Here is a 27,110-nt window from a genome sequence, read left to right on the forward strand (position 1 = left end):
AACAAGGTAAACGCGAGCTCACATTTTTATTAACATCTGAATGGCTTTCCAAAGTCAGGGCTTCTGGAGTGAAGTTCTTCAACTTCTGTACATAAGTATCAAAACACATTCGTTTCAATGAAGCTTCCAAAATTCATACAGAAATTAAAACAAAAACAAAATGCTGCTACTTAGAAAAAAACAACACTCCCAGGCAGCACTTTATCTCTGCACACCAGAGTAACAAAGCTAATGCCTGGAGGAGAAACGGGGGCAAAGGGGGCAGCAGCTAGAAGGAAGGGTCCCATCCTTTTTCCTTAGAGCCCCAGTCTGGTTGCAGCAACAAGGGAGACGCCAACAGGGGTGCTTAAGAAACGGGCTCTGGCTCACAGAGGCTCAGAAGGGAAGGGCCCTTCCACTGCTCTCTAGTATTGTCTAACTAAAACAGTAATCAACTTTTAAAAAATACTGTAATATTTTTTTTTGCCTTCCCCTTTCAAATATTTACATATTGTTGAAAGCATTAAAGCTTGAGTTGCTGTCAACTCAAGGGACGATACTCCAAGGACCACAAATATTGTCCAAATGTTGAAAGCTTTCTTGGTTTGCTGACTGAGATCTTAGCTGGCTTCTGTGAAGGAAATCTGTACTCAATTCTGCTGTTGAAAGTATATACAAAGAAAAATTCCCAGATGGCACCAGGCTCGCCTCAGACCTATTCACATTTCTCTTTTAAAAGAATTGTGCAGGCAGAGATAGTAAGCAGAAAGAAGACAGGCCTATACAAATTTTAAAGGAAGCAGACAATTAATGAAGTGAAACTAATGTACAAGTTGCATCTTTTGGGGATGCTTTATTTATAAAATGTTAGGGCCAGGATCCGTTTATAAGACAACAATTTGTTTTCTCAGCAGCCAACCCTCTACTTTGGTTCTGGCCCCTTTTGTTCCATGAAATTAGGGTGGCCGCTCACTGTCTTGTGCATATCAGCAACTTCTCAATTGGTTGCTCCACTACAACCAATGCAGAACGGAAAGCAAACACCTCCATGTGCCCAGATGTTAATTGGGGTATAATCACTACACCCAGGATAGCGCTCTTTCTGCATCTTCTGAAAGCTAGCTAGGAGGTAGGATAATGCTATTATTATTTATTATTATTATTTGGCCTCTGAATTCAAAAATGCTTTATCCAGTTGGTCCTTCAGGCTTTAGTTGGAGCACCCCTTTTACTCCTGGCTTGATACACACAATGCTATATAGTTTAATAGCTCTATCTGTACATGTTAAATCAAGTCAGACTTGCTCCAGGTGAGTAAAAAGCTGCTAAGACCAATGTATCTATATCTCTGAAAAATGAGAGCATGACTGTTTATTCAAAGTCTAACAGTGTATTAGAATATTCACATGCAAAAGTCAAAGCTTAAATTATAGCCATTAAGTCATGTAGAGGTCTTTCTGTCTCTTACTCTTTCAACGGAGACATACAAAAGCTGAGCAACTTTTGTGAAAATATTAATTTGCTAAAATAGTTGACATGATAAAGGATACATGTAAATGTAAAAATGGACAGGTTTTAAAAAGCTGGCTCCTAAGATTGTGTCACATTTTAATAAGATCTGAATTGAGCTTATGTTCATCAGTCAATGAACAGGGACACACACACACCCCCGGCACCTCCTGACACCGAGCAGAGTGCAGAGCTGGGTTCTGTGAACACGAGGCACTTGCCCGCATCCTGGCTCCTACTTCATAATTGAATGGTGACAGTAAGGCAAAAACCACTTTCCGAAAAATGTTTAGATACAAAATAATGTAAACGAATAAGTTATATTTGAAATCCCAGTATAACAAAAGCAAGGAGATGGACACTTTATACATCAGGCTCTCTTTAAAACAGAATTGTGCACAAACTGAAGATTTCAATAAACCCCCAGAATTCACACAGTTTTGGCGTGTCTTTTTTCTCTCGTATAACTTCTTTCATGTACATTTAAGTCATATTAGGAATGCAAACTAGACTGCATACTACTTCAGTGGAAAAAAAAGTTTGATATTGTGCAATTTCCTGCCACTATACTAAAAGTGGCAGAAATCCCTGCATTAGTTGTGTTTCAAACATGGATCTTAAGAAACACATCTCAAAAGAGGAAAAGAAGGCAAAAGTTGGCAGATATCCAGCATCTAGTATCTCCTGTGTGTTTTTAAAAAAAAGCGTGAACAACAAAGTTTCATGATTAAAAATAAATACTGTTTGACTTTTGCACTGACTTGATTGGATAGATTTTTTTTAAGTAAACAAAGGATTTTACAATGCTCCATACAGCCTCAAAGCCACAGGTGTTCTATTCCAGAGTCCTTCTGTCTCTCACTGTGTTTCAAAACCTGCCATCCGATATCCAGTTTGACTAGTTAGAACACTTCCATTTTGCCCCTGGGGTGGTGGAGGGGGGGGCGGAGGAGGGGGTGGTACACCATAATTTGCACCCATCCATGCTGCAGATGACTGTGTCTGACTGAATGGAAGAGGAAATGAGGTTAGATAAAGCTTGCATTGTAATAGGAAGACAAAAGCAAGCAATCATGTTGAGTATTTCTTGTATGTTTTCCGTAACATCGGAAGCCTGGGATCACAACATTCTTATCAACCAGTGCCTTAAGTAACTACCCGTTCATATTTTCAGACTACTGTAACTATGAACTGGACATGTTTGAAGGCAACTCAGTTCATCAAATGCTCCACTGCTACTAGCTTCTAAGAGCTGTTTATTTAATCAAACTTTTGGTGAATAAAATTTATTACTATTTGGTATTCCAAGTACAACTGTGATTCACTTTACTAATTGTAACTTTACTAATGGTCTAATTTTGTAGTATGCTTCTTTTAATGCTGGTTAAATTAGTATGCTATCCCTTTTTCTGCAACCTACAAATATATAAAAATAATTGAACTGGTGAAGACACAAATGCTGTTTTTCAAACAAGCACATAATAGTAATCTATGAACATGTTAAAAATGAAAAAAATAGTGCTCTAACTAACTGTGTGTGCTTTCGTTTTCATTGCTGTCAGGAAGCCCTGGCAAACTCCCAACACTTACCCGAATCCCTGGTTCCATGCCTGCCCATACATTCCATATGCAGGGACTTGCCAGCCATTAGGCATGTACTGGCCGATCTGCTGGGCGTTTCCATACCACTGGCCCCACTGCCCATAAGGTGGTGGATAGCCCACTTGATTCTGCTGAAAACGATGGTCCAAAGTTAGCATGTCACCAAGGCAAAATCGCTTTGCAAATTCATGCCTAATAAAGTACCGTATTTTTCAGAGTATAAGACGCACCAAGGTTTTGAAGAAGCAATTTTTTAAAAAAGTAGGTAGGTAGATAAAGGGATAGGGAGAGAGAGAAATAGAGATAGAGAGATAGAGAAATACAGTAGGTAGGTAGAGGGATAGAGAGAGAGAAATACAGTAGATAGGGAGAGAGTGAGTAGGTAGGTAGGTAGAGGGATAGAGAGAGAGAGAAATAGAGTAGGTAAGTAGGGAGAGAGTAGGTAGGTAGGTAGATATTTCCACGTGTATTTATCCATGTGCTGGAGAAGGAAATCGCTGACAAACTTAAGACTTTGTTTCTGCTGGGGCAGCACTTGATCAATGTAATTCTCATCAGTTAAAGAGCTTTCCAAAAGGGGGAAAAAGTTTTTGCACTCTGCAAACCTCTGAAAACGGCCTCTTTTTTCCCCAAATAAAAGGCATGAATAGCCTTGGGGGGGTTTGCAGAATGCTCGGGGAGGGGGGCAAAAAACGACTGGTTTTTCACAAAAATGGGCCTTTTTTGTCAAAAAAAATTGCATGCATAGCCTTATGGAGGCTTATAGAGTGCTGCTGGGGGGGCAAAAAAGCCCATTTTTTGCTCATTTCTGCCCTCCCCAGTGCCCAGGAGTTCTCTGAAAGCCTCCATAAGGCTATGCACAGCCATTTTGGTTAAAGGGGCAGGGCTTTGGGAGGCAAAAAATGCTGTATAAGACGCACCCAGATTTTCAGCCTTTTTTGAGGAAAAAGGGTGCATCTTCTGAAAAATATGGTACATGGAAATCATTTTACTTCATATTGGAACTTGGATGATTTCTTCACTATGACACATATTATAGCTAATTTCTACCCACCTTCCAACTATGATCACCAGACTATAAATAAAACAGCAAAGAAAAGGGATGGGGAATCCATCTTGAGGAAATATCTGCATAGTAATTTTGGGAATGCTTTTCAACGGAACAAGTAGCAACAGCAAAGGACTCTTACCTGTTGAATCGGGTTGATCATGTCTGGTGTCTCTTTGCCCCAATAGCATTTCACCACATGTCCTTCTATTGTGGTGCCATTGACTGAAACAATTGCATGTGCAGCACTTTCATGAGAATTGAACCTGTAAAGCAAGTACAAGGGAGAAAATGAACATAATCACCCTCATTAATGACAGCAAATAAAAGACGATGCAACAATTCTCTATTAATAGGAAGATGCACGTGCTGTCCACACGGAAGAGGACAATGCTGGGAAAGTCACATTTTGAGGACAAGTTGAAAGACAGAATCTAAAGCCAAATGCTTTGCTGACCCTGTGCTGGAGGTCAGATGACATCCTAAGTGACACAATTTAATTTAATTTATTAGATTTATAGGCCGCCCAATCCCGGAGGACTCCGGGCGGCTTACACAGAACAAGAAAAGAAAAACAAACAAAATAAAAATAAAAATAAAGATTAAAATTCTCCAACATGCATACATTCAAATTGGGGCTGGACCCTACATAATAAGGTCAACAGCCAGAACAGCCAGGTTTTAACAGCTTTTCTGAAGGCCATGAGGGTGGGCGAGGTCCGGACCTCTGGGGGTAGCTGATTCCACAGGGTCGGAGCGGCCACACAGAAGGCCCTCCTCCGAAGTCCCGCCAGCCGACACTGTCCGGCTGACGGCGTCCTAAGGAGGCCCACCCTGTGGGATCTTATCGGCCGTTGGGAGGTATGCGGCAGTAGGCGGTCTCGCAAATATGCTGGTCCTGAGCCATGTAGGGTTTTAAAGGTAATGACCAACACCTTGAATTGCGTTTGGAGACCAATTGGCAGCCAGTGCAGCTTGCGGAGGATAGGTGTAATATGGGTGTATCTTGGTACACCCAATATCACTCGCATGGCTGCATTCTGGACTAGCTGTAGTCTCCGAACGCTTTTCAGGGGGTAGCCCCATGTAGAGCGCATTGCAATAATCCAGCCTTGAGGTGACAAGGGCGTGAGCGACTGTTTGAAGTGCACCCCGATCCAAGTAGGGCCGCAATTGATGTACCAGGCGAACCTGGGCAAAGGCCCCCCTGGTCACAGCCGACAAGTGGTGTTCCAGTGTCAGCTGTGGATCCAGGAGGACCCCCAAATTGCGGGCCCTCTCTGAGGGGTGTAAGTTTTCACCCCCCAGGATCAAGGATGGACTGTCTGAACTGTCCTTCGGGGGCAGCATCCATAGCCCCTTGGTATTGTCGGGATTGAGTATGAGTTTGTTTACCCCCATCCAGATCCTGGCAGCTCCCAGGCATCGGCACATCACGTCTGCTGCTACACTGAGCTGGCACAGGGCAGATAGATACAGCTGTGTATCATCTGCGCATTGATGGTACTTTATCCCGTACCGTCGTATGATCTCACCCAGCGGTTTCATGTAGATGTTGAATAGGAGGGGGGACAGGACCGAACCCCTCAATTGAGGGGCCTGGGGGTCGACCTCTGTCCCCCAACCAACACCGACTGCAACCTACCAGAGAGGTAGGAGGAGAACCACCGTAGAATGGTGCCTCTCACTCCCACCTCCTCCAGACGTCGCAGAAGGATACCATGGTCGATGGTATCGAAAGCCGCTGAGAGGTCAAGAAGCACCAGAATGGAGGAGTGCCCTATATCCCTAGCCCGCCAGAGATCATCGGTCAGAGCGACCAAAGCGGTTTCTGTGCTGTACCCAGGCCTGAAACCAGACTGAAAGGAATCCAGATAATCCGCTTCATTCAAGGTCCGTTGGAGCTGAAGCACCACCACCTTCTCAACAACCTTCCCCAAAAAAAGGAGGTTGGAGACCGGACGGTAGTTTTTCAGGACGGCTGGATCCAGGGAAGGCTTCTTGAGGAGGGGCCTCACCATCGCTTCCTTTAATGGTTGCGGGAAAGACCCCTCCTGCAAAGAAGTGCTGGTGATTGCCTGGAGCCAGCCGCGTGTCACCTCCCTGCTGGTCGAAACCAGCCACGAGGGGCACGGGTCCAGTAAACAGGTGGAGGCGCTCATCGCTCCCATGGCCTTGTCCACTTTCTCAGGGGTGACAAAATCGAACTCATCCCAGGAAAACCGACTTGGACTTGCCCTCGGCACCTCGGCAGGTATTGCCCAAGCGGAGTCTAGGTCTGTCCGAAACTGAGTGATTTTGTCTGACAGAAACTGAACAAATTCCTCAGCTCTTCCCTGCAGGAGTTCCCCCACCCCCTCGCCTTTCAGGAGGGAGCGGGTCACCCTGAACAGGGTGGCTGGGCGAGATTCCGCAAATGCAATAAGAGCGGAAAAATGAGTACCTTTGGCCACCCGTATTGCCACTAAATAAGTCCTAATAAAGGCTCTTAGTTGTGTTCGGTCAGATTTGGAGTTACTGGCCCTCTAGCGTCGCTCTAGGCGTCTCTTTTGGTGCTTCATCTCCCGGAGTTCCTCAGTAAACCAAGGTGCCCTCCTGGATCCACTGCTGTGGAGAGGCCTCAAAGGCGCAATCCGATCTAATGCCTCAGTCGCCGCAGCATTCCAAGCAGCGACTAAGGATTCGGTCGAGTTGCGGGCAAGGGAGTCAGGTATCTCTCAAAGCTTCCTCTGAAATCCCATAGGGTCCATCAGGCACCTGGGGCAGAACCACTTAATCGGCTCCACCTCCCTGCAGTGGGGGAGTAGTGTCCTGAAATCAAGCCTCAGCGAGGAGTAATCTGACCATGACAAGGGCGAGATCTCTATTCCCCTTAATTCCAGATCACGTCTCCACTGCCCCGAGAGAAATACAAGGTGGAGTGTGTGTCCCGCTCTATGAGTTGGGCCCTGAACTATTTGGGTCAAGTCCATGGTTGTCATGGAGACCATGAACTCCTGCGCTCCTTCAGAGTGTTCGCCAAGAGACGGTAGATTAAAGTCCCCCAGCACCATTAGTCTGGGGAACTCCACTGCCAACCTGGCTACTGACTCCAGCAGCGCAGGCAGGGCTGTTGTGACGCAGCTGGGAGGTAGGTACATCAAGAACAAGCCCACTTGACCCCCTAGGTCCAACTTCAAGAGAAGGGACTCACACCCCGCAATCTCCGGGACAGGGATCCTGCGAGAAACTAATGACTCCCGGACAACCATTGCTACTCCCCCACCCCTTACCTGGTGTCGTGGTTGGTGAAGCACCCAAAACCCATCTGGGCACATTTCTGAGAGGGGGACTCCTCCCTCTTGGTCCAGCCAGGTTTCAGTTATACATGCAGGTCTGCCCCCTCGTCTAATATCAAGTCCCGGACAAGGGGAGCCTTATTCACAACAGACCTGGCATTTAGCAACAGCAACCTGAGACCAGGGTCCTGAACTCCTCTGCCACCAGGTTCTTGAGGTGAACCTGAAGGGCCGGAACAAGGAATCGCTATAATGTAGCGAGTCCTTCTTCCCCGGTAATGGCTAGCCCTACGGCTCCCGTCATATCTGCCCCTCCCAGTCATGACCGAAATGCTCCGACCCTCTTCCCCACCCGAAGACCCCCCCTCCCATGGCCCCCATTCTTCCCGGCAGGCCACACACAGCATTCACTCTAGGGCGAGGGGTGGATCCAGGCCCCCATCCACTTCTGCTTCTGCACTCAGTGGAGGGGGCTCCAGGTCGCACCCCCAGTCCCATCACTTTCACTCAACAGGCATTTCCACACAAACACACCCCACAATAATCGTTAAAATACAGAACAACAAAAAATAATAATTAATTAATTAATTTAAAAGTGGGCGCATTCATTCTCACAATCATACTATCATACACTCAACACACAAGTTAAAACGCAGATTCTTAGGTCAGCGCAAATTGGGGGGGGGGAACTCCTCACTCTTCCCCCACGCTGTCTGGGAAAAGATGGTAAAGTCTGAGGGGACTGGAAAGGCTGGTGCTGGTTGAAAGGAGCAAGTTCCCAGTCTCTTCGACCCTGTCCTCCCGGGGCGGCGACGAAAGAAGGGCGCACGCTGATCGAAACGACCAGTGGCAACAATGTCCAAACCAACGCCACAGTGAAGAAGAAGAGGGAGGGAGGGGGAGCTGCATCCAAGATGGAATGGCGGCAGCAGAAAGGCCAGCCGCCCAGCCCCAGGTCACACCAACGCAGGCTTCTGCAGCTCCAAGGCTCGATGGGCAGCAGGGCAGGCACAGTGGCATGATCCAGCGCCCCCCCCCCCAAGCGGCAAAGCCGGGCCGGCGACGATGGGCCGGCAGTTGCGGTGGCCAGGTGGGCAAAACAGCGGCAAGTTGGCTGCCCCCTAAGACAGCAGGGGCAGGTCGACGGCTGGAGCGAATGAAACATCGGTCGGCAGTCTCCGCCGAGTTGCAGGCCAAGAAGCAGCGGCTCAAACAAATAGAGTGGCGGCTGCAGCGACTGGAGCAGGCGGGGCGGTGGCAGGTTGGCAGCCGCCCCAGCGCAGCAGGGCCAGCTACGATGACCAAAACAGACCAAAGCAGATGGAACGGTGGCTGGAGAGAGATGGAACAGCGACAGATGGGACAGCGATGAACCGGTGGTTCCTGCGACACGACAAAGCCAGGTTGGTGCCCCAAATGGCAGTCGCGACGACTAGAGCCGGTAAGATGGCGACCGGAGCTGGTGGGATAGTTGCAGGATCGGTAGCGTTTTCTGAGAACAGCTCTTCCAGAAGCAATATTGTCCCCCATGAGCTGCCTCACCGAATCCCCTCTATTTTGTTCTGCGAGACCGGACTCTCAGAGCCGTCCAGGCCGGCTTCTCTTCCCGGCTTGTCTCTGCCTGGGAACTGACAGCATTTTTCTAAATGTCAATGAGTCTTGGTTTTTCCTGCCAAACTTGTATAAGAATCAAAACAATAAGATCTGCTTTCTTTTTGAGACATTAAGTCAGCGTAGCCAATTGTTACAATAAACAATTGTAGAAGGAACATCTCTCGTCATTCTGCCTCCCTGATCTCCCAGTAGCAAATCCGGGAACCTGTATCTTGGAGGAAGCGGAGGAACCTCATTCTCCAGGTCTACCATCCGCAGCCAACCGGCCAGCGTCTCCAGATGCACGCGCAGGTCTCTCCGCCTGCCGGGATCGGCAACAAAGGCTTGCCTGCCACCGTCCTCGCTGGCCATCCTTCCCTGGCCATGCAAATGTCGTTTGGAGCTGCCGCTGAGAGCTCGGCCAATCCGGCAGAACGTAAGTCTGAAGAATACTCAGTCACACAACATCATGACAAAAATACTTGTTTTACTTTATTTGATCCTTCCAATGCTCTGATTTTACAAGCTATAACATCTAGATCAAATGCAAAAGACTCACTACTCAGAGGAATGGAACCAGAAATTTGTAGACAGGACAACCTATCAAGGGGGTCATGTGGTCTCGAAAGAGCAAAGTATGTTTGACAGAAATTTCCAGACAGTGACATCATTGGGACAGCTCGCCTTCAGTTTTGTGTGGGTGCTCCATCACTGGAGGTTTTTAAGAAGGGCCTGGGCAGCTATTTGACTGTAACGGTATATGGTCGCCTGCTTGAGCAGGGGGTTGGACTAGAAGACCTCTAGGTTTCCCTAATCTCTGTTATTCTATGAGACTTCTAAAATACTGAAACAGTACTTTAAGTAGAAAATACAGCAGACTTATTTTAACAAGTATCTGGTGTCACAGTGAGCTTTTAGATTAATATGGACTCTTGGAAAGCCTTTTTATCTGAAAGAAGAAAATGTCTGCACTTCACTTTTCCAGCTCAGTATCAAGATATCTCCTTTTCTTTCTCAAACCTTTTCAGGGTTTGCTTTCCTTCCTCTTCTTTCTCTTCGTAGTTTTGTAGACAGATATAGGCTAAGATGGAACTATTCAAGATTGATGTTCCTCAACCTCAGAACTTTTAAGATTTGTGGACATCCAAGATACTGGATGGGGATGTTTGGGAGCTGATGTCCACATGTTATAAAGTTACTGACGTTGTGAAACATCAATCTAGAATAAGGAGGTGGTAGACCAAGCTTAATTGGTGACCCAAGTGACTTAATTGGATGTAAGAATAGAATAAAATAGAGAGTTGTTTCTACGACTGGGTGAAGAAAGAGATCTGCTTTTCCAAAGGCAACATCACCCCTTTTGCTGAAACAAGGGAACCACAGCATTTGCCTTGATGGAGCCATCTGGGCAGCCGTGCTGTGGTCCAGGGCTCCTTCCAGCCAACTCCTTCATACTGGTCAAAGTGCTTATAGTGCTTGCCAAAGCCTCCGCTCAGCTGCGTTTTTCAAATGTGAATGAAACTTTGTACTAAAAATATTTTACACACAGAACATATACCTCTGTTTCTCTGCAAATCACTTATGAATGTGAATTTGCATATTAGTTGAAGTCTAGCTGGAGAAGGTTTTATAAAACTTCTGAAAACACAAATAGGGTGTGCAAGAGAAATGTTTTCATACCGTACAAAGGAGTACCCTTTATCTGGAAAGACTCGAATTTCCATTATCTGCCCAAATGGAGAAAATGTCTGGCGCATTAGCTGTTCTGCAAACAAGAAGATCAAAAAGATTTCAGAATGTGCACCTCAACTGTCTTCCACAAGGTCACTCTAAACTGATGGCATATCCTACCTGTCAGACCTGAAGTTACGCCACCGCAATACACAGTGCAGTTGCTTGGACTGGACTGATTTACAACATCATCGTAGGAGAGTTGTTTGGCATTTGCTATATAAAAAAACCACAAAGGTGTTTTGCAATAAAACAAAAATTGTCTAAAATATTGGCTATAATGAAACACAAGAAATGACATTTGGAAAACTATTTTCCAAAACTATCCCTTTCTATCATAAGGATTTTCTTTTTGTTGCTGTTCAGTCGCTGAGTCATGTCCGACTCTTCACAACTCCATGGACCACAGCATGCCAGCCCCCCACCCCACTTTGCACAAATATGCGTTTGTTGCATCGATGCCCCTCTCTAAGCCTCTCCTCCTCTGCCCTCCTCCTCTCCTTGCCTTCAGTCTCCCCCACTCCCAAGGTCTTTTCCAATGAGTACCCTCTTCTCATTTAGTCGTCAAAATATTTGAGCTTCAATCTCTGCCCTTCCAAAGAGCAGTTGGGGTTTGATTTCCTTTTATAATTAACTGTAAATGACATTAATTTCAATCTCTGAAATATTTAGTTCACAATCTAAGAGTGGTAAGAATTCAAGGCCTATTCTGAAAATGTAGAGAATTAAATTGTTCAGCCCCAGCAACAGCCCATTAATCAGATACCATTATCCTTAGCGAAGGAAAGTCCCTTTGGATTCAGAAAAGCTTCTTTCTTATAGCTGGAAATGTCTGGTTTATTTTGAAGGCTACTCACATTCGTATGTACTCTTTGGAGCTGGAGGTTTGCGTGTTGCCCAATTAGTCCTGATTTGTCTTCCACCAAGCCACTGTCCCCCCATTTGTTGAATTGCATTTTCTGCATCCTATCCAGGTCCAGAAATATATACATATTTAAAAACCCTTCGAAGAATGCTAAATCATAGAAGATTCTTTGTCATAAACATTTATTATTGTATCACATCTAAGGAATAAAAGGAATAAAATCACTCTGATTTACAAAAGGCTTATTTGTAGCTCACCATACTTGTCTACAACATTTCCAATGTATTTCAAGAATTGTATCTTAAAAGAATCATTTATTAACAAATGAAGACTGAAAGATTATGCTTCTTTTCAGAAAAGAGCAGTATCTATCTTGAAAGAAATGTTCATGTACAAGCATTATGAAGTGAAATTCCACAAATTGCAGGCAATTTCACTTTCATTGTGTTAGTTGAAGACAAGATTGATCATTATTCCAAAACCCAACAAAGGTAAGTGTTGCAGTTGCCCTGCTGTTCTTGCATCCAGATCATCCCTCCCTCCCACGTATCTATAAAAAGGTATATATAAAATCTAAAAACTGTAAGAGGGGCAAGAGATTAAAGGGAGGACTTTCAAGACCCCAGCCAGCCCCACAGTTACAGTTCTTATTCTGTTGCATTTCTGGTTAATTATTTTAATTATTTACTTTTGATTATGGGGGTTTGTCTTTTTCGTTTTAACTCATATGCTGCCCGGTATCTATGTAAGTGAGACGGGCAACTATATAAATTGAAATAAATTTTAAAGGCTATTTAAAAAAATAATAAGGGAAAGAGGGATAACATGCAAGATAGGTAACTTGGGCTCGGTCTGCTTGCTTGCTTGCTTGCTTGATTTATATTTCCTATTTCTAATCTGCCCATCTTCCCCAGAGAGGTGTTCTGGGTATGATCAATACAATCAATACACAAACAATGTATAAAATCAACATTAACATTAATTTAAGATTAAAAATTATAAAAACCTAACGTTTCAAAAAGGTAAAAAATTCAAGATGGACATTTAGCATTAGTTAATATGGGGGTGGGGTCGGGGGTTGTTTATTTCTCTTGGGGCCAGGCAGCCCGACAGTTGGGTGGTCTCCTGTGCCCCCCAAAGCCCCTTTGTGGAAGGCCAGGAGATTGAAGGCTTTCCTCAGCTCTTGGGGCCAGAGGTCCCATAATGCGTGGGCAGCGGCAGAGAATGTCCTCTTCCTAGACCCAGAATCCTTTGACTGATGGGGTCTGCAGCATGCCTCCCCTGCCTGACCAGGTGGGACAAGCCAATGTGATGGGGAGAACCTGATTCCATAGGTAACCTCACCCCAGCCATGTAGGGCTTTATAGGACCCAGCCAACACTTTGAACTGGACACGGAAGCAAACTGGCACCCAGTGCAGCTCACAGAGCTGAGTGTTACATACACCCTTCTTTGGGCCCCTAAAATTACCTATGGGGCCACATTGCGTGCCTGTAGAAGCTTCTGGATACTCTTAAAGGGTAGCTCCATTCAGAATGCATCGCAATGACCCAAACGGGATGACAAAGGCATGAATGATGGAGTCTCCCTATTCAGGAAAGGGCATAACATATGAACAAATATTGTCTAACCAAACGTGGGCAAACTTATGTTAGACCTGCTTGAGGTGACTTAGATTTGCACCAATCAAGTGACACCTGCGAAAGCCAGAGCCGGATTTTGGGCAACTGGCAAGGGGCTGCAAAGGGAAGTGTCATGTCGCTTCCCAAAGCAGCTTTGAGGGAGCACTTTGCTCAAGCCACATTGCCAATAGCCCATCAGTCAGAATGGTGGTAAACAGGTGGGGGGGAATGGCCTTTCATGCACATACATACATGGCAAGGGGCAAATGACTCTGAGTCCCTTCCCTGGCTTATTTTGCCCCAAGCCATATCCTTCATCCTTTATTCTTTCTTGGGGAACTCAGTTCAAGAACTGAAACTGCCTAAGAAGGAGCCATTAGAACACTGTAAGCAAACATCCCTTTTGCCTGAAGATGCCTACTTTTTCTTTATAAATGGTGTAAAGCTTTACGTACATCTCCCCCAAATCTCCTCTGTTCTCCACATGCAGAGTTTCCTGCAGTCTCTGTCTCAGCCTTACTGAGAACACCATTCCCAAAATGGAGCAGAAACAAACACTAAGTTGAAATCTTGCTCAGGTTTATACTAGAGTGAGATCAGAAGAGAATCTGCATTTCTGCTTCAGGGGGTGAATGAATTAGGGTGGTGACAATGAAATGTTATAGTCTTGTAAAATTAGAGCAAGTGGAAAGCTATGATGCCGGACCTTTACTGCTAAGAAACCACTTAGTACATCTGGACTGTTAATTATTGTGAATCATCTTGTCAGGTTCTGGATTATTAGTAACACGGTGTAGTTTACTGCCACAAGAGGTCTGAAATAGAGCAAATCTAACTATTTCGGCATTTTCATTGTTGCACATTATTGCACAACCAGCTTCACCAAGATGCCTTTCGTAATAGTTGCTAGATATGTTTGACCAGTTGTGTATTGGGTGTAAAACCATCAATCAAAACGCAGGAACTCACCCATTTATTGAAGAAAGAAACAAAGCCATATCCTTTTGATTTTCCTGTTGCCATGTCCTTAACAACTCGGGCATCCCTGGAAAGGAAAGAGAAAGCCAGTTAAGCATCAACTGAACAGAATCCAAGTCAAAAATGTCTCACACGCAGCGCATTTCTCATGTTTTCCTTTAATAAAATGAACTTCTTAAATGCACCAGCAATATACAGTCAAAGCAATTTTCCCTTTTACTAAAGTCTTATCATGATAGCAAAAATTAAACTTAATTCTGTAAACATGCAAAATCAATAGTTTTAAAAACAACTATTTTACAGTGGTTGGTTCACAGTTCAATGCTCTTATATACTATTAAAAACACTACGCATGGTCAAAGCAGCTATTCAAAGGAATAACTGAGGGCATGTAGTTGGCTAGCATATTAGCAACAGGCTCTCTTGAACCATGCAATTTATAAACTTACTATTGGCCAACACATTCTACCTACTTATTAGAAATAGAAAATAGAAAAAATGAAAAAATAGGAATTAAAAGGCATACGTCGCCTGTTAACTGAATTCTTTAATTTTCTCAGGTCAATTCGTTACCCCCTTTTTGGACTTGGGCAGCTGTAAATTTTGAGAAATTGACATTTTCAGAAATGGTTGCATTATGGAAGAAAATAAACACTAACATGTTTTTTAAACTATACACTATTAAATAATTTTTAAAAACTGCATTCGTAATTAACAATCATACAGGACTGATTGAAAACTACAAAATATATAAAGTAAAAATTTATAAAAGTAAATAGAAAAACTACAACGTTTGTCCACTGTGAACTGTAGCTTGCAGTTAGCCATGGCAATGCTGTCCATTCTTCAGAGACATTCTGCAAAATAACCAGAGCCCTATTATTTGAGATTGAGTTAAAAAAGACAAAGACCCAGCTACAATAGCTAAACCCCACTGGCAGAAATGCCATTTTTCATTAATTAAAGGCATCTCAGATAATTTATGCATGAAGGGTGCACTATCGAGAAGGCTGAAGACACGCAGCCATCTCTACCCTCCCCAACCCACACGATTTAGGCACGACACGCACAGACACACAATCACAGAGTAAAGCCAGGGAGAAGGCCATGCAGGGTGCCCAAAAGACCCAGTCCCATACACTCAAGCTGGAAGAGGCTTCAGGTGATGCCAATCAGTCCTCCAAAGAATTTCTATGGACATTCAGTATCTACCTTCTGGTACTTAAGATACAGGAAAGAAGCTAAGGAATTGGAAAATCACTGAAACAGCCAACTAGTTATCAAGATCATTAAAGATATTACTCCATAAGAAAGAAAATAACTGAATAATCCAGCAGAAAAGGATATTTGCCTTAAACATTTAGTTATCTGAGTTAGAGCAGGGAACATTTAATTTCATAATGACATGGATGAGTCTCTGTACTTAGCACTTAACTGCCATTTTTAAAAATAAGAACCCAAACCACAAACACATAGACATGCTAGTCAAACCCTGATAGAATAAATGCATTTGTACAATTATCAATTTGTTCTAAGTATATATTAAAGTTTATATAAATACTCAATGTTTCAAATCAATACTTCTGGAACTATCAGAATATCAGAAATTTTCACCCAAAAATTGAAAGCTACCCCATCAAGAGAATAAAATAGGTTTTTAACGTTTTCAGTATACTAAATATGTAGCATTACAAATCAGCTATAAAAATAACAGATGGAGTACATATTCTTCTACTTCTACTTCCTGCATTAGATAAAGGAAACTTGAAAGACCACCTGCTGATTATATTTTTATTTTTAAATATGATGTTCTGTCCTTGTCACATCTCCTTCAGAGGTTAAGGAACAAGAGTTTGGGCTACTAATGTAACATAAATACACTGGCCACACTAACCCTGTGTGTGTTAGGATTAGCACCAGCATTCTGGATCACGAGCTAGTGGGGCAGAAGTTTTTGGTTTCGAGGATGGATGTGTAGAGTCTTTATTCTGCCCTTCCTACATCTAGGCTGGCACTAATATTGATGCAGCTGTTGAGCATCACTTAGAACAAAGCTGGCTGGGGTGGGTAACACACAGGCCTTCCCTTCAAGAGTCAACTGCAGACTTACATCACAGCATTAGCAGAACTTTAAAAGTTAACTCTTGCCTGAAGTTTACAAGTTTATCATATTTAAAACAGAGTTGCTATGATTGCAGAAATTTAAACTTAAATACTAAACATGGGCAAATTTTGAACTGGAATATGTTCTAGGCCTTCAACTGGCCAAGTCCACAAACCAAGCCATCAGCAAGTTGTATATATCTTGTGTTTATATATCCTATATATCCTGCTGTGAAAATTGAGCCATTGTGGGTTAGGAAGCCTGGTTTCTGGCATCCTGAAAATCTCAGGTCTCAAAATAGAATAAAATGATGTCCAGAATGCTGGAGAAAAATAGACTGGACACTTGAATGAGGAAGAACTTAAGGGCTGCAATTGTAGATTCACTGAATCACCTTCTTTCTATCTCAGTCTGTCTGAATCAAAATCACTATTTCCAAAACGAGGACAGACCACTTTCGGCAGTCCTAAGGGCTACAGAGATCTCCACAAAAGTACTGTATTCTTTAAAGACCAACAGGTGTAACTGTAGCAGTGCAGGGGGGAGGGGAGCCAATGCCCTCCCCTCCTCCATCCCATAGGCTCCCATGTGAATATGGAAGATCTAAAGAGGAACTATAACCACATGCAACTGAATAGATTTGTCTTTGTGAGAATGGCAAACCAGTGCAGCTCAAGTTATCTATGGTTAGTTCTGCCCCCTCATTCATGGAGGCCGAGGGGTGGGACTGGAGCGCACATGCCCTTCACTGACATTAGGGGTTGGTCCCTGAAAGGGCCCATGAATCAGATACTTCAACTGCAGCTGACAAACAACACATTTTATGCTGGTATTCAATGCATCATAAATATTAAAGATTGCTTTTTACTTCCATTCAATTGTGTCCAATTCTCAGTGTGTGCCTGGATATGTCGCTGCAGGGTTTTGCTAAGATATGTCAGAAGTGGTTTGCCACTGCCTCCTTTCTAGGGCTGAGAGAAGTGACTGGCTTGATGTCCAAGGCAGGACTAGATCTCATAGTTTCCTGGTTTCTAGCTTGATGTCTTAACTACTACATCAAACTAGTTTATCCTTTAAACAAAAATGGAAGTGATTTTTAGTGTATAAATCTGAGAAGAATGTTTACACATTATACTTTTTGCTTCTGAATCCCAGCAGCCAAAATATTTTAACCAAAAGTTCTTTAGGAAAAAGACCACTAAGAATAAACTTTGGTCAAAGGCTTCCTTTTCCCCCAGGAGAAAAACTTTTTCTCAAAACATATCAGAGTATTTTAATTTTCAACACAGTATCCCTTGACACGCACTAGGATTACTGCCTAATTACAACATAAGATACTCTGCTTTTTTCAGAATAAGTAATATAGTCGCTTTTTGTGAGATGGGCGGCTATACAAATTCAATTATTAAATACATACTGTATTGTAAGAGAATTATGGTTATTCTTAACGGAATTCCATATTGTTTAAGTTTGCTTTCCATTAACATGGCTTCTTAAGTATTGTTTGTTATTTGTTGAAGTTAGGCAGTCACAATACCTGTGGCTAAATAAATATGTAAATTAAAAAGCTCTCATGATAGAAGGAAAAGGAGCACAAGCTTCAGGATCCAGGCTGTAGCTGAAGCCTCTTGTCTGGATCAACTCTTGTTTGGGGCAGAAGGGGAATTGCTTACAAGGGGCAGAGAAAGAACGTCACCTATCTGCTGTCTGAAAAAAGGGTAGCCATGCTTATGACAGCAGCTATTTTGAGGGACTCCCAACATCCCCAAAGCCAGAAACAGACGGGGGCCTTTAAGACGAGGGAATCCTGCCGTAGCGTTTGCTGACAGCTAGGCGCAAGGCAGAGAGGGCTGCCCCAAGTCTGCCATGGGCACAGAGAGAGACCTCTCTAGGGATGGGGAAAAAACAGCCCCATTCTTCCTTTTGCTGGCCCAGGAGCACTCATAGATCCTATTTTTCTTTAATGGGACTTCATGAAGGGAAGCACTAGCAAGAGGCCTTGCAAAGGGAAGTATTCCTTAGATCTTCCGCATAGCTTTGTGGGCAAGAACAGGCAGCCTCTTATCATCCATTCAAAATGGAGAAACCCTAATTAGACGTGGGGGTTGCGCATCATATGAACAACTGAACTCAGCAGGCAGCTTTTTTGCTCAGAGCAGCATCTAAGTTATTTGAGGCTCAAGTGGTCTCTTCAAGTCATTTGTACCATGCAAACCGGTGCAAGAGAGCGAACTCTCTCATCCTGCTGCCAGCAGAGACCAGCTGCTTTAGGAATGCTCTCCCCTTGGTCTCCACTTTAATTATTGCCCATGCCACAAAGGAAGAAACGAGTAAAAAGGGCAGCTTGCACCCTAATTTCATCTATACTAATACTAACCAATTGGGCAATCTGATTTTTATTTTTTAAAAAAAATCTGCAATAAAGGGAAGATTTCCAGTCAACTGTGTAGCAGCTGAGAGGTGATTTCTCCCAGTTGACTAGAGCCTTTGTGATGGCATGCTGGTGGCCCAGAGCATTTCCCTGCACTGCGCAGGTCCAGGCAATGTGAGCAGCCTACGAGACAACTTTTTCTTGGCTTTTATCAGTCCTGAAAATAGCTAATTGTGGTTGAATTGAGGTTTAAAACAGTCAGGAATAAGAAGAAGAGCAGTCTTCGAGAGGAAGAAACAAAAGACCCAGTCACCTCCCTTGGCTCTCAGGAAGTCTGCACAAGTTACAAAACGAATGAATCACTTCATGACGTTTTACATTTGGAAATCAGTTTTTCAAGCTATTGTTATTCAACCTTTGGGGAGTCCTAAAATCAGATTAAGTAAAAGGATACATTGTTACCATGTCACTCTAGCTTCAATGGACATCTGTAGCAACAGGAGCAATTCACTACACTGGATACCAATTTCTAGTTTATTTTATTTAATAGAGCACCCATTTCACAAAAAGCCAAAGTCTTGTAGGCCACATTTTCTCTGAAACCCGATGAATTTGAAAGCTGCTTTAATGAGACTATATGATACCTCAGGAGACACTCGAGAGACCTTACTTATCATGAGAATCCACTCTAGAAAGTGAACTAAATAAGTCATAGAACACAGACTTTCAAATATTGTAAAATGTACGTATCTTCTAAAATATTAAGCACAATTAGTAAAACTAACTGGATTATTTGAATACAAAACAGATGCTTCTCTTTAGAGAATACAAATTAACTTGCTAACACTCTATTCATAGCATTCAACTGAATACTTGACTGCCCCCAATATCTGACAATAAGACGTTACTTACGATATTCTTCCAAATGGTGCAAAAGCTGCTTTTATATCTTCAGTTGTAATTTCTGGGCTGAGGTCTCCAACAAAGACATGGAAGTGGTCTTTTCAAGAAAAGAGAAAAATGTACAAGTTTGCAGAGTGTTCATAGAAGTGTAGGTGATGGTAATTTTAAAAATCTTGTACTGATTTCCACACAATAGAAACTATATGAAAACTAGATTTTATTAACCTATCAGATAACAAAATACAACATTGTTTTATTATATATCCATCAGAAGACATGGCAGTACAAAAGTATAGAAAATTTACATAAAACTAACATTTATTGTTTTTATATTATCTGTAATCATAGCAGAAAATATATTACCATGAGAACTATGCTCATGTAGCTCAAAGTCAGAGCAAACAATATGCTGCATTTGTAGCTTTGTTTTGTAGTTACTAGCATTAAAAAAGCTACCACATCTACTGGTTCCGTGAGCAAGAGAGTAAAATTTACACCAACTAGTTATAGAGAACCTAAGTTACATATAGCTCAAACTTAATTCATATTTTGTGAAGAACAGTCAAAAAGATACCTTGCATTGCAACAGTTTGATGTTAAAGTATTTGACAGTTTTCTGAAAAGCCAAGAGTTTTGATTGCCCAGCCTTTACACCATGTGAATCCATGTGAATTCAAAGTATGTGAAATCCATGAGCAAGTGAACTAAGACTGAAGGCAACAGAACGGAAAGAGTAATCCCTTCATAATTTAGATTAGATCCATTTACATAAGAACTGGCGAAACACAGGTGTCATATCTAAGGAGGTTCTTCATAGTCACACAAAGCCCACTTCAATTTTCCACACCTCTAACAAGTTTCACGGCACACCTGGTGCTGCAACAGCACCGCTCTGGCAAGAATCCCTTTACATCCTCCCCAAGTTCTCAGAGCTCTCAGGCCAGGCAAGTAGAGAGGCAGCCCCGGGATGCCGCATAACAGGAGGGAAGGAAGATCCAATTGGAGGAGCAACTGGTACCTCACAAGAAATGTGAGGGTGCAGTGTGGGCAGCAGCTTCCCCTCAGAGGGGACACGCCCACTGGGGTCACAGGGCTTACAAGTCGGCAACAGTCCACATCCTGATCCATCTGAGAGGAGGAGGAGGCAGAAAGCTTGCGACAACATAATCACCCCCCCCATAGCTTCAGGCGGTTAGTGAATAGATACCCCTGAGAGATTTCATTTTATGTTTAAGAAGATACAATTACCTTGTGAACGCAGTGTGTTGACAACGGTACTACCTGATGACAAAGATTAGATTTGTTCTTAAGTTTATTAACACAAACACATTAAATAATATCTTAGGATAATGATCAAAATAATAGGGCAAATATTTGCATGATGCTTATTGCTTAACATTAAAAACACTTTTGTGCAAATAAAGAGTAATGACTCAGGATAGGAAGGGACTTACTGCTGGTATCTTTCTTCTGGCTGCTGGGGGTTGTGGCCCAGTTCACTTTGACCTCCTAGAAATAATATTTACTAGAATTATATCCAGGAAAGTTAGAACAAACATTAATATAATCTGCAGTCCTCTCAATGCTTTGACATATTATACAGTGAAACCTTGAATTAACAGATTTTTTTTTTTGGGGGGGGGGGGGGAGAAGACAGAAGGCATTGTTCCTGAATGTCAGGGGAACTGCAAATTGTATCGTTCATGGCAATTTGTCATGTGGGCTACACCATCAAATACAAATGACATAAGTCACAGCAATTAATATTACTTAACATAAATTTAACTGACGTAAATTTTGACTGATGATTTATCTACTTCAGAGGTAACAGACTTGCCCACTGCTTCTGGGAAAAATCCAGGCAAAAAAAATCATCCATGAAATCCAAAGGCTGCTAACAGGTATCTCGTTACATTGAGATTTTGCAGCATTTAAAACATGACTTTGCTGTATTTAGCAATTAAGTGGTATATCAAAAAATGTTTGGAATGTTTGTTTGGAATGTTTATTATAATTTATAGGCCGCCCTTTTCCCTGAGGGGACTCAGGGCGGCTTACAAAACACGGGAAAGGGGGTACAAAGACAAAAGACATAAGACAATACATAATATTAAAAATAGAGCACAACATTCATTCATCATTCGGGAGGGGACAAACTAAGATTTTTCATCCCCAGGCCTGACGGGCTAGCCAGTTCTTGAGGGCTGTGCGGAAGGCCTGGGCGGTGGTGAGGGTGCGAATCTCCACGGGGAGATTGTTCCATAGCGTCGGAGCTGCAACTGAGAAGGCTCTCCTCCGAGTAGTCGCCAGTCGGCACTGACTGGCGGATGGAATTCGGAGGAGGCCTACCCTGTGCGATCTGATGGGACGCAGGGAGGTAATTGGCGGAAGGCGGTCTCTCAAAAAAACAACAGACTCTTCCACAAATGAAGTTGAATAGCAAGTAACTTTAATTTTCCTTTTTATAACGTTAAGCTCTATTTTGCCATGCTACTTTCTCCAAGTTTCATTTGTGAAGTCATCATGCAGTTTTAGCTCAAAATATTTTTAAGAACTCAGTTCAATTCTGCAATACACAGGGCTCAAACAGGATAAAAGTTTACCTTTAGATTTTCTTCTTTTTTAAAACATGATTTCCTCCATCTATTTAAAGCCACAGTCCTGTTCCACGTCCCCTTTAGACCTGAGAGCTTACCTTACCCATTATCTTCCGCCCATTCATTGCCGCTAAAGCTGCGGCTGCGTGACGATGCTCATAGAATTCCACAAAACAGTACGGATCATTTCCAGCTGTCTGCTTAAACAGAGAGGACAAAAAGTCATTCTTACCCTCTAGGAAGATCCTTTGTTAAGCACACCAAAATATTGACAGAGAAAGGATCGTTCTATCCCCCAAGAAAGTATTCAAAAGTAATTATTTTAGACTTCTTAAATGGATGTATTATTTTTAACAGCCAAACTGAAAGTGCAAGCCTATACATCTCTATCTGAAACACTAAACCTGATAGATATTTTTGAATAGATACACATTCCTTTTATGTTTTGTACTTTGTAATCTTATTTATTTTAGTTTATTTTTACTTTAACAGGATTACAGCATTTCATGAACCTTTGAAAGTAATTTTTAGAATGAGTTTTTAATATTATTTAATATTAAACTTTACAGTATAAAAACAGTAACATTATCCATTTGTTTTACTATTCTGAATGTGATTCAGTATCCTACATGTACCGCAAAGTTGATGAGATACAGGCAACAGGAAGTTGGACTTGGGTACTTGAGAGACCGTCTCCTGCCAATTACCTCCCTACGACCAATTAGATCCCACAGATTAGACCTCCTCCGGATTCCATCAGCTAGTCAGTGTCGATTGTCGACCCCCCGGGGGAGGGCCTTCTCTGTGGCTGCTCCGGCCCTCTGGAACGATCTCCCCGTGGAGATTAGGACCCCTCACCACCCTCAAGACCTGGCTGTTCCGGCAGGCCTGGGGCTGATGAGTTCCCAGCCCCACTCGAATTGTTGTGGCTGTTGAGGAGTTTTAATCTGTTTTTTGTAATTGTTCTGTCTTGTTTGTTTTTTGTATTACCCCTCCCCTATGAGTTTGTTAGCTGCCCTGAGTCCCCCCGGGAATAGGGTGGCATACAAGTTTAATAAACCATAACCAAACCATAACTTGCCAGGACTTCTCTAGATTAAAGATTCTAGTTTTATTTAGCAGTGTATGTTTATGGTAGGCACGTCTAACTTGTGGCCCATGGGCTACATGCAGTCCTGGATAGCTAGCTAATCAAAAACATTAAAAAACCAAAGGAAGCTTATTAATTATAGAGATTAACTATTTTATATATTTTACATGTGGTCCACGACAATTCCTCTTCACTCAATGCAGGCTAAGTGAGCCAAAAGGTTGGATAACCATGACTTAGGATAAAACGGGACTTTGACTGCACACCTGGCATATTGGTTAAGTAAAGCAATTTATCTGGTCATTTTCTTTCTTTCTTAGTATGTGAATTTATGGGAAGAAAGTCCAACCTCCCTTGAATTCTGTTATCTAACACCAAGCAGGTACTATTAATTAAGAATATTCCTGTCCATAGGCATGAGTACACAAACACACTATAATTTTAACCGATATATAACAAAGTTCTATGCACATGAAAAATTCTTATCTGATATCAACTTACATCCATTATCATTTTGCAATTTTTGCACGGTCCAATCTGACTGAACAGCTGGAGAATTAGGGCCTCGGTGACATCTCTTGACAGATTCCCCACGTACCTGTAAAATATACACATTGAAACTTGTAAATCTTACATAACAAAAGGGTAGCAGAGGGAGCACCAGACTGTCCTCCAGCTTAGTAATTATTAAAATATCTAAGAAGGTATTTAGAAGACTGAGCTAAGGAACAAAACTACACTCTGATTTAAAAATCTGTATTGATCAAAGCCAAAATTAAAATCTAACAGCAGTAATGAAGCCTGTGCAAATAAGCACAAACAAGAGATTGGGCCACCCATTTGTTGGTCTCCTGCTCGAGCTACAGATAGTAAACTTACTAACAGACTTACAACCACAATTATGGTCTACATTTCTGCTAGTAAGCATGACAATTAAATGAATTTTGTCCTTTACGATCTTTCTCGAAGTTGCTAGATGAATAACGCTGGTGTTAAGTGAATCTGGTTTCCCCACTTGGCTTGTCAAAAGTTTGAAAAAGATGATCATGTAACCCTGAGACACTGCAACCATCATAAATATAAACTAATTGCCAAGCATCCAAAATCTGATCATGTGACCATGGGGATGCTACAGCAGTCATGTGAAAAATGGTCATACATCACTTTTTTGTGTCATAACTTCGAAAGGTCACTAAACAAATGGTTGTAAGGCGAGGACTACCTGTAGAAAACTTCTAAGACTTTTATTTCTTATATTATGCACAAAATTAGTAGTATTTTTACAAAGTATCCATACTGTATTTATCTTTCAGATATTATCTTTTTAAAATTTGGATTTCTTTTGCTCTATATTTGTAATTGCTAAGTATTAACTCTTCATCAAAGACCTGTTATTTAACTATTTTAAACTTTTTTCAAGTAAAGGACAATAGAAAAATTGTACTTGATAGCCTCTTAAATTTAACTTTTGGTTTCACAAGTTTACATTAATGTTTGCCTTATTTTTTAAGTCTTAAGAAATTATTGCACTTTATTTGCTACTTATCTATGAATTAAATACAAAATTATTCCAAGAATGAAGCTGCCCATACACTGGTACTGCTGGGAACAGCTTCAGTCTTAGAGGACCAGGCTACAATTGAGATTCTGAGGGTATACTTTTTCTTACAAGCTTTCATTGGTACAATAAAGGCATATCCTATTCAAGGACAGGGAATTAGTTATTGTTTTTCATGGTTTGTGACCTGCAGATGACTCCATCAAAATATATTCAGCACGAGGTTTGAAAAGCTACTCAGTACAAAATGTACCAGCTGTTTTAAAAGCTGCTCCACAGGCTACAGATACGATTCCATACACAGTCAATACTGATTTAATGCCCTGTGGCTGGATTCTTAATACCTCCTTCTCAAATGAGTCTTGCCTGCTAAAGAAGAAACACGGAGGCTATGCTAAAAGAAGGGATAATAATCATATGTAAAAACTAAGCTCATAGGTGTGAAGTTTTATGAAGAACCTGGAAAGGTCCTTTAAAGATAGATCTTTTTTTTAGTTGTTGTTCTAAGCTCTATGTCCAATAATTGATTAAACACCAGTTTATATTTGGTATTTGTTTTAAATGATTGCATTATTAGAACTTTAATTTTTTAGTTATTCCTGAAATAAACAAAATGTCAAAGTGCTAATAGGTTTGACTAGCAATATGTTAAAGTCCCCTCATCTTTCAACTACAGCAATCCTTATGAATCCAGTCATTCCAGATAGCCTCAGCTTCAATCCACATAATCTCAGATAATGTAATCATTGGCCATCCTGGCTGAGAAACTGTGGGGCTTGAAAGAAAGTAATTGAGAAAACTAATTAGAAGCATAAGCTACTAAAATGCAAATGGTCAATAAAAATATGTCAACATGAGGAAAGTTAAAGACCAAAATGTATATTTTGTCTGAGAGCCTATGAGGGGCCCCTTCATGTTCATAGACACCAACTGTTTCCTGGGTATCAAAATAGGGTAAAAATGCTGAACATTTTTCTTTAAAACAAAATATGAATATATAACGGATCAGCATAAAAAGCAACCAAACAGAAGGTAGTATGAAGTAAAACCTAGATTAGGAACTAGGATAGGCTAAGGAATTATCGACATAATTAAACCAAGGCATTTAGTACCGCAGTTTAACACTCCTGAACCTTTTTTGTGGGGGGAGGGGGTGGAGACTGGCTACAACACGTAACCCAACTCGACAGAAGGCAGAAAAGGTGGCGTCGTCGTCTGCCTTTTGCTCAGCGCCTGGCATCTCCTTCGGAAAAAGGAGGGGCTGCGCTCTCTGCAATTTCTGCGAAGCCGCCAACGAAACGCAGGGCAACCCAGCTGGCTGAAAGCGATCCCCGTCCGGCCAGAGACCTCTCTGAAACTCCCCCCACCCCCGGAGGAGAGCAGGAGTGCCGGGCATGTGCGTGGCCACCAGAGCAGCCCAACTTCCCCCTTTCCTGGGGAGGGACCGTCACGAGGGAGGCTGGGGCCAGGAAAGAGAAGACGGAGACGGAAAGCTGGGGACAAAAGAAACGGAACCCGGTAAGCGGGACTGGAAAGTTAGACTCTTCCCCCTGGAAAGGTTTAAGGCCACAAGGGAAGATGCGCCTCAACGCCATTCCCGCTCTTCTTCCGCCCAGCCTGGTTCACCCACGGACGGAGCCCCATGCTTCCCAGCAGGCCCCGCGGCCTCCCGCTTCCCTCCTAGATGGGCCGGGGATCCTCCCTTGTGACCGCCCAGCGCAGGCTCCCCGCTCCAAACCAGCCCGCGCGGCCGGGAGAGGCGAGCCCGGAGCAGCGTCTCGGGGCGCCGGACCACCCGGGAGGCCGCGGCCCCGTTCCCCGGTGGGCATCCCGACCCGGCCTGAGAAGCCGAAGAACCGCTTGAAGGAGGCGGCCACCCGCAGCGGGAACAGAGGCCTGTCCGTCAGGCTCGCGGTGGGAAGGCGCGGGAACAACGTGGCCGGGTCCTCCCACCGCGCGCGCGGGGCTCCCGCCAGACTCACAGGGTCTTCGGCATCTCATCTTCCATAGCGGCGGCAGCGGCGCCTTGGCCGCACCGGTCAGGCGTGGGCGACCCGCGGGCAGAGTCCGCGAGGCAAGGAGGCGGCCCTCACGTAGGCCCGACGGACAACGAACCCACCGCCCGTCCTCTCAAGATGGCGCTGCTGGGCGGAGAGGCCCGGCCGGCCGACGGAAAGGCGCCTCCGCGCACGCGCAACGTCTCCCGCCAGTGCACTCGCCCGAGGAAGCCCCGCCTTCGCAGCGGCTCACCCAATCCTGCCTCCCCTGGAGGCGTCCTTTCG

At 43.2% G+C, this 27,110-nt stretch overlaps 1 protein-coding gene across 9 annotated transcripts; it reads right to left on the minus strand.

The window, feature by feature from the left end:
* Positions 1-12: 12 nt before the first annotated feature.
* On the minus strand, positions 13-27,034 carry TIA1 (TIA1 cytotoxic granule associated RNA binding protein). 9 transcript variants are annotated; one of them, XM_032229527.1, is made up of 13 exons: positions 26,811-27,023; positions 23,772-23,868; positions 22,279-22,380; positions 21,038-21,092; positions 20,832-20,864; positions 19,593-19,680; positions 14,197-14,272; positions 11,598-11,706; positions 10,861-10,956; positions 10,690-10,774; positions 4,281-4,404; positions 3,079-3,218; positions 13-2,494 (listed from the first exon to the last, which is right to left on the minus strand). In XM_032229527.1, the coding sequence occupies exons 1-13, from the start codon at positions 26,834-26,836 to the stop codon at positions 2,347-2,349; spliced, it is 1,179 nt and encodes a 392-aa protein (XP_032085418.1). In that variant the 5' UTR covers positions 26,837-27,023; the 3' UTR covers positions 13-2,346. The 9 variants fall into 9 exon arrangements, with proteins under 9 accessions (XP_032085418.1, XP_032085419.1, XP_032085417.1 ...); XM_032229528.1 differs by having other exon boundaries at positions 22,279-22,377; positions 26,811-27,022; XM_032229526.1 differs by having other exon boundaries at positions 3,079-3,221; positions 22,279-22,377; positions 26,811-27,022.
* Between the last annotated feature and the right edge of the window lie 76 nt (positions 27,035-27,110).

This window comes from Thamnophis elegans, chromosome 13 (assembly GCF_009769535.1).
Source record: "Thamnophis elegans isolate rThaEle1 chromosome 13, rThaEle1.pri, whole genome shotgun sequence".
Lineage (NCBI taxonomy): Eukaryota > Metazoa > Chordata > Lepidosauria > Squamata > Colubridae > Thamnophis > Thamnophis elegans.

What these genes read in the sequence shown, in the direction of transcription:
- TIA1 (XM_032229525.1), bottom strand. Translation starts at nt 26,836, where the DNA reads ATGGAAGATGAGATGCCGAAGACCCT. An exon ending in ATTGCAAAATGATAATGGAT is followed by an intron (nt 22,381 to 23,771) that starts GTAAGTTGATAT and finishes TCTCTGTTTAAG; the next exon opens with CAGACAGCTGGAAATGATCC. An exon ending in CGTAACTTCAGGTCTGACAG is followed by an intron (nt 10,775 to 10,860) that starts GTAGGATATGCC and finishes TCTTGTTTGCAG; the next exon opens with AACAGCTAATGCGCCAGACA.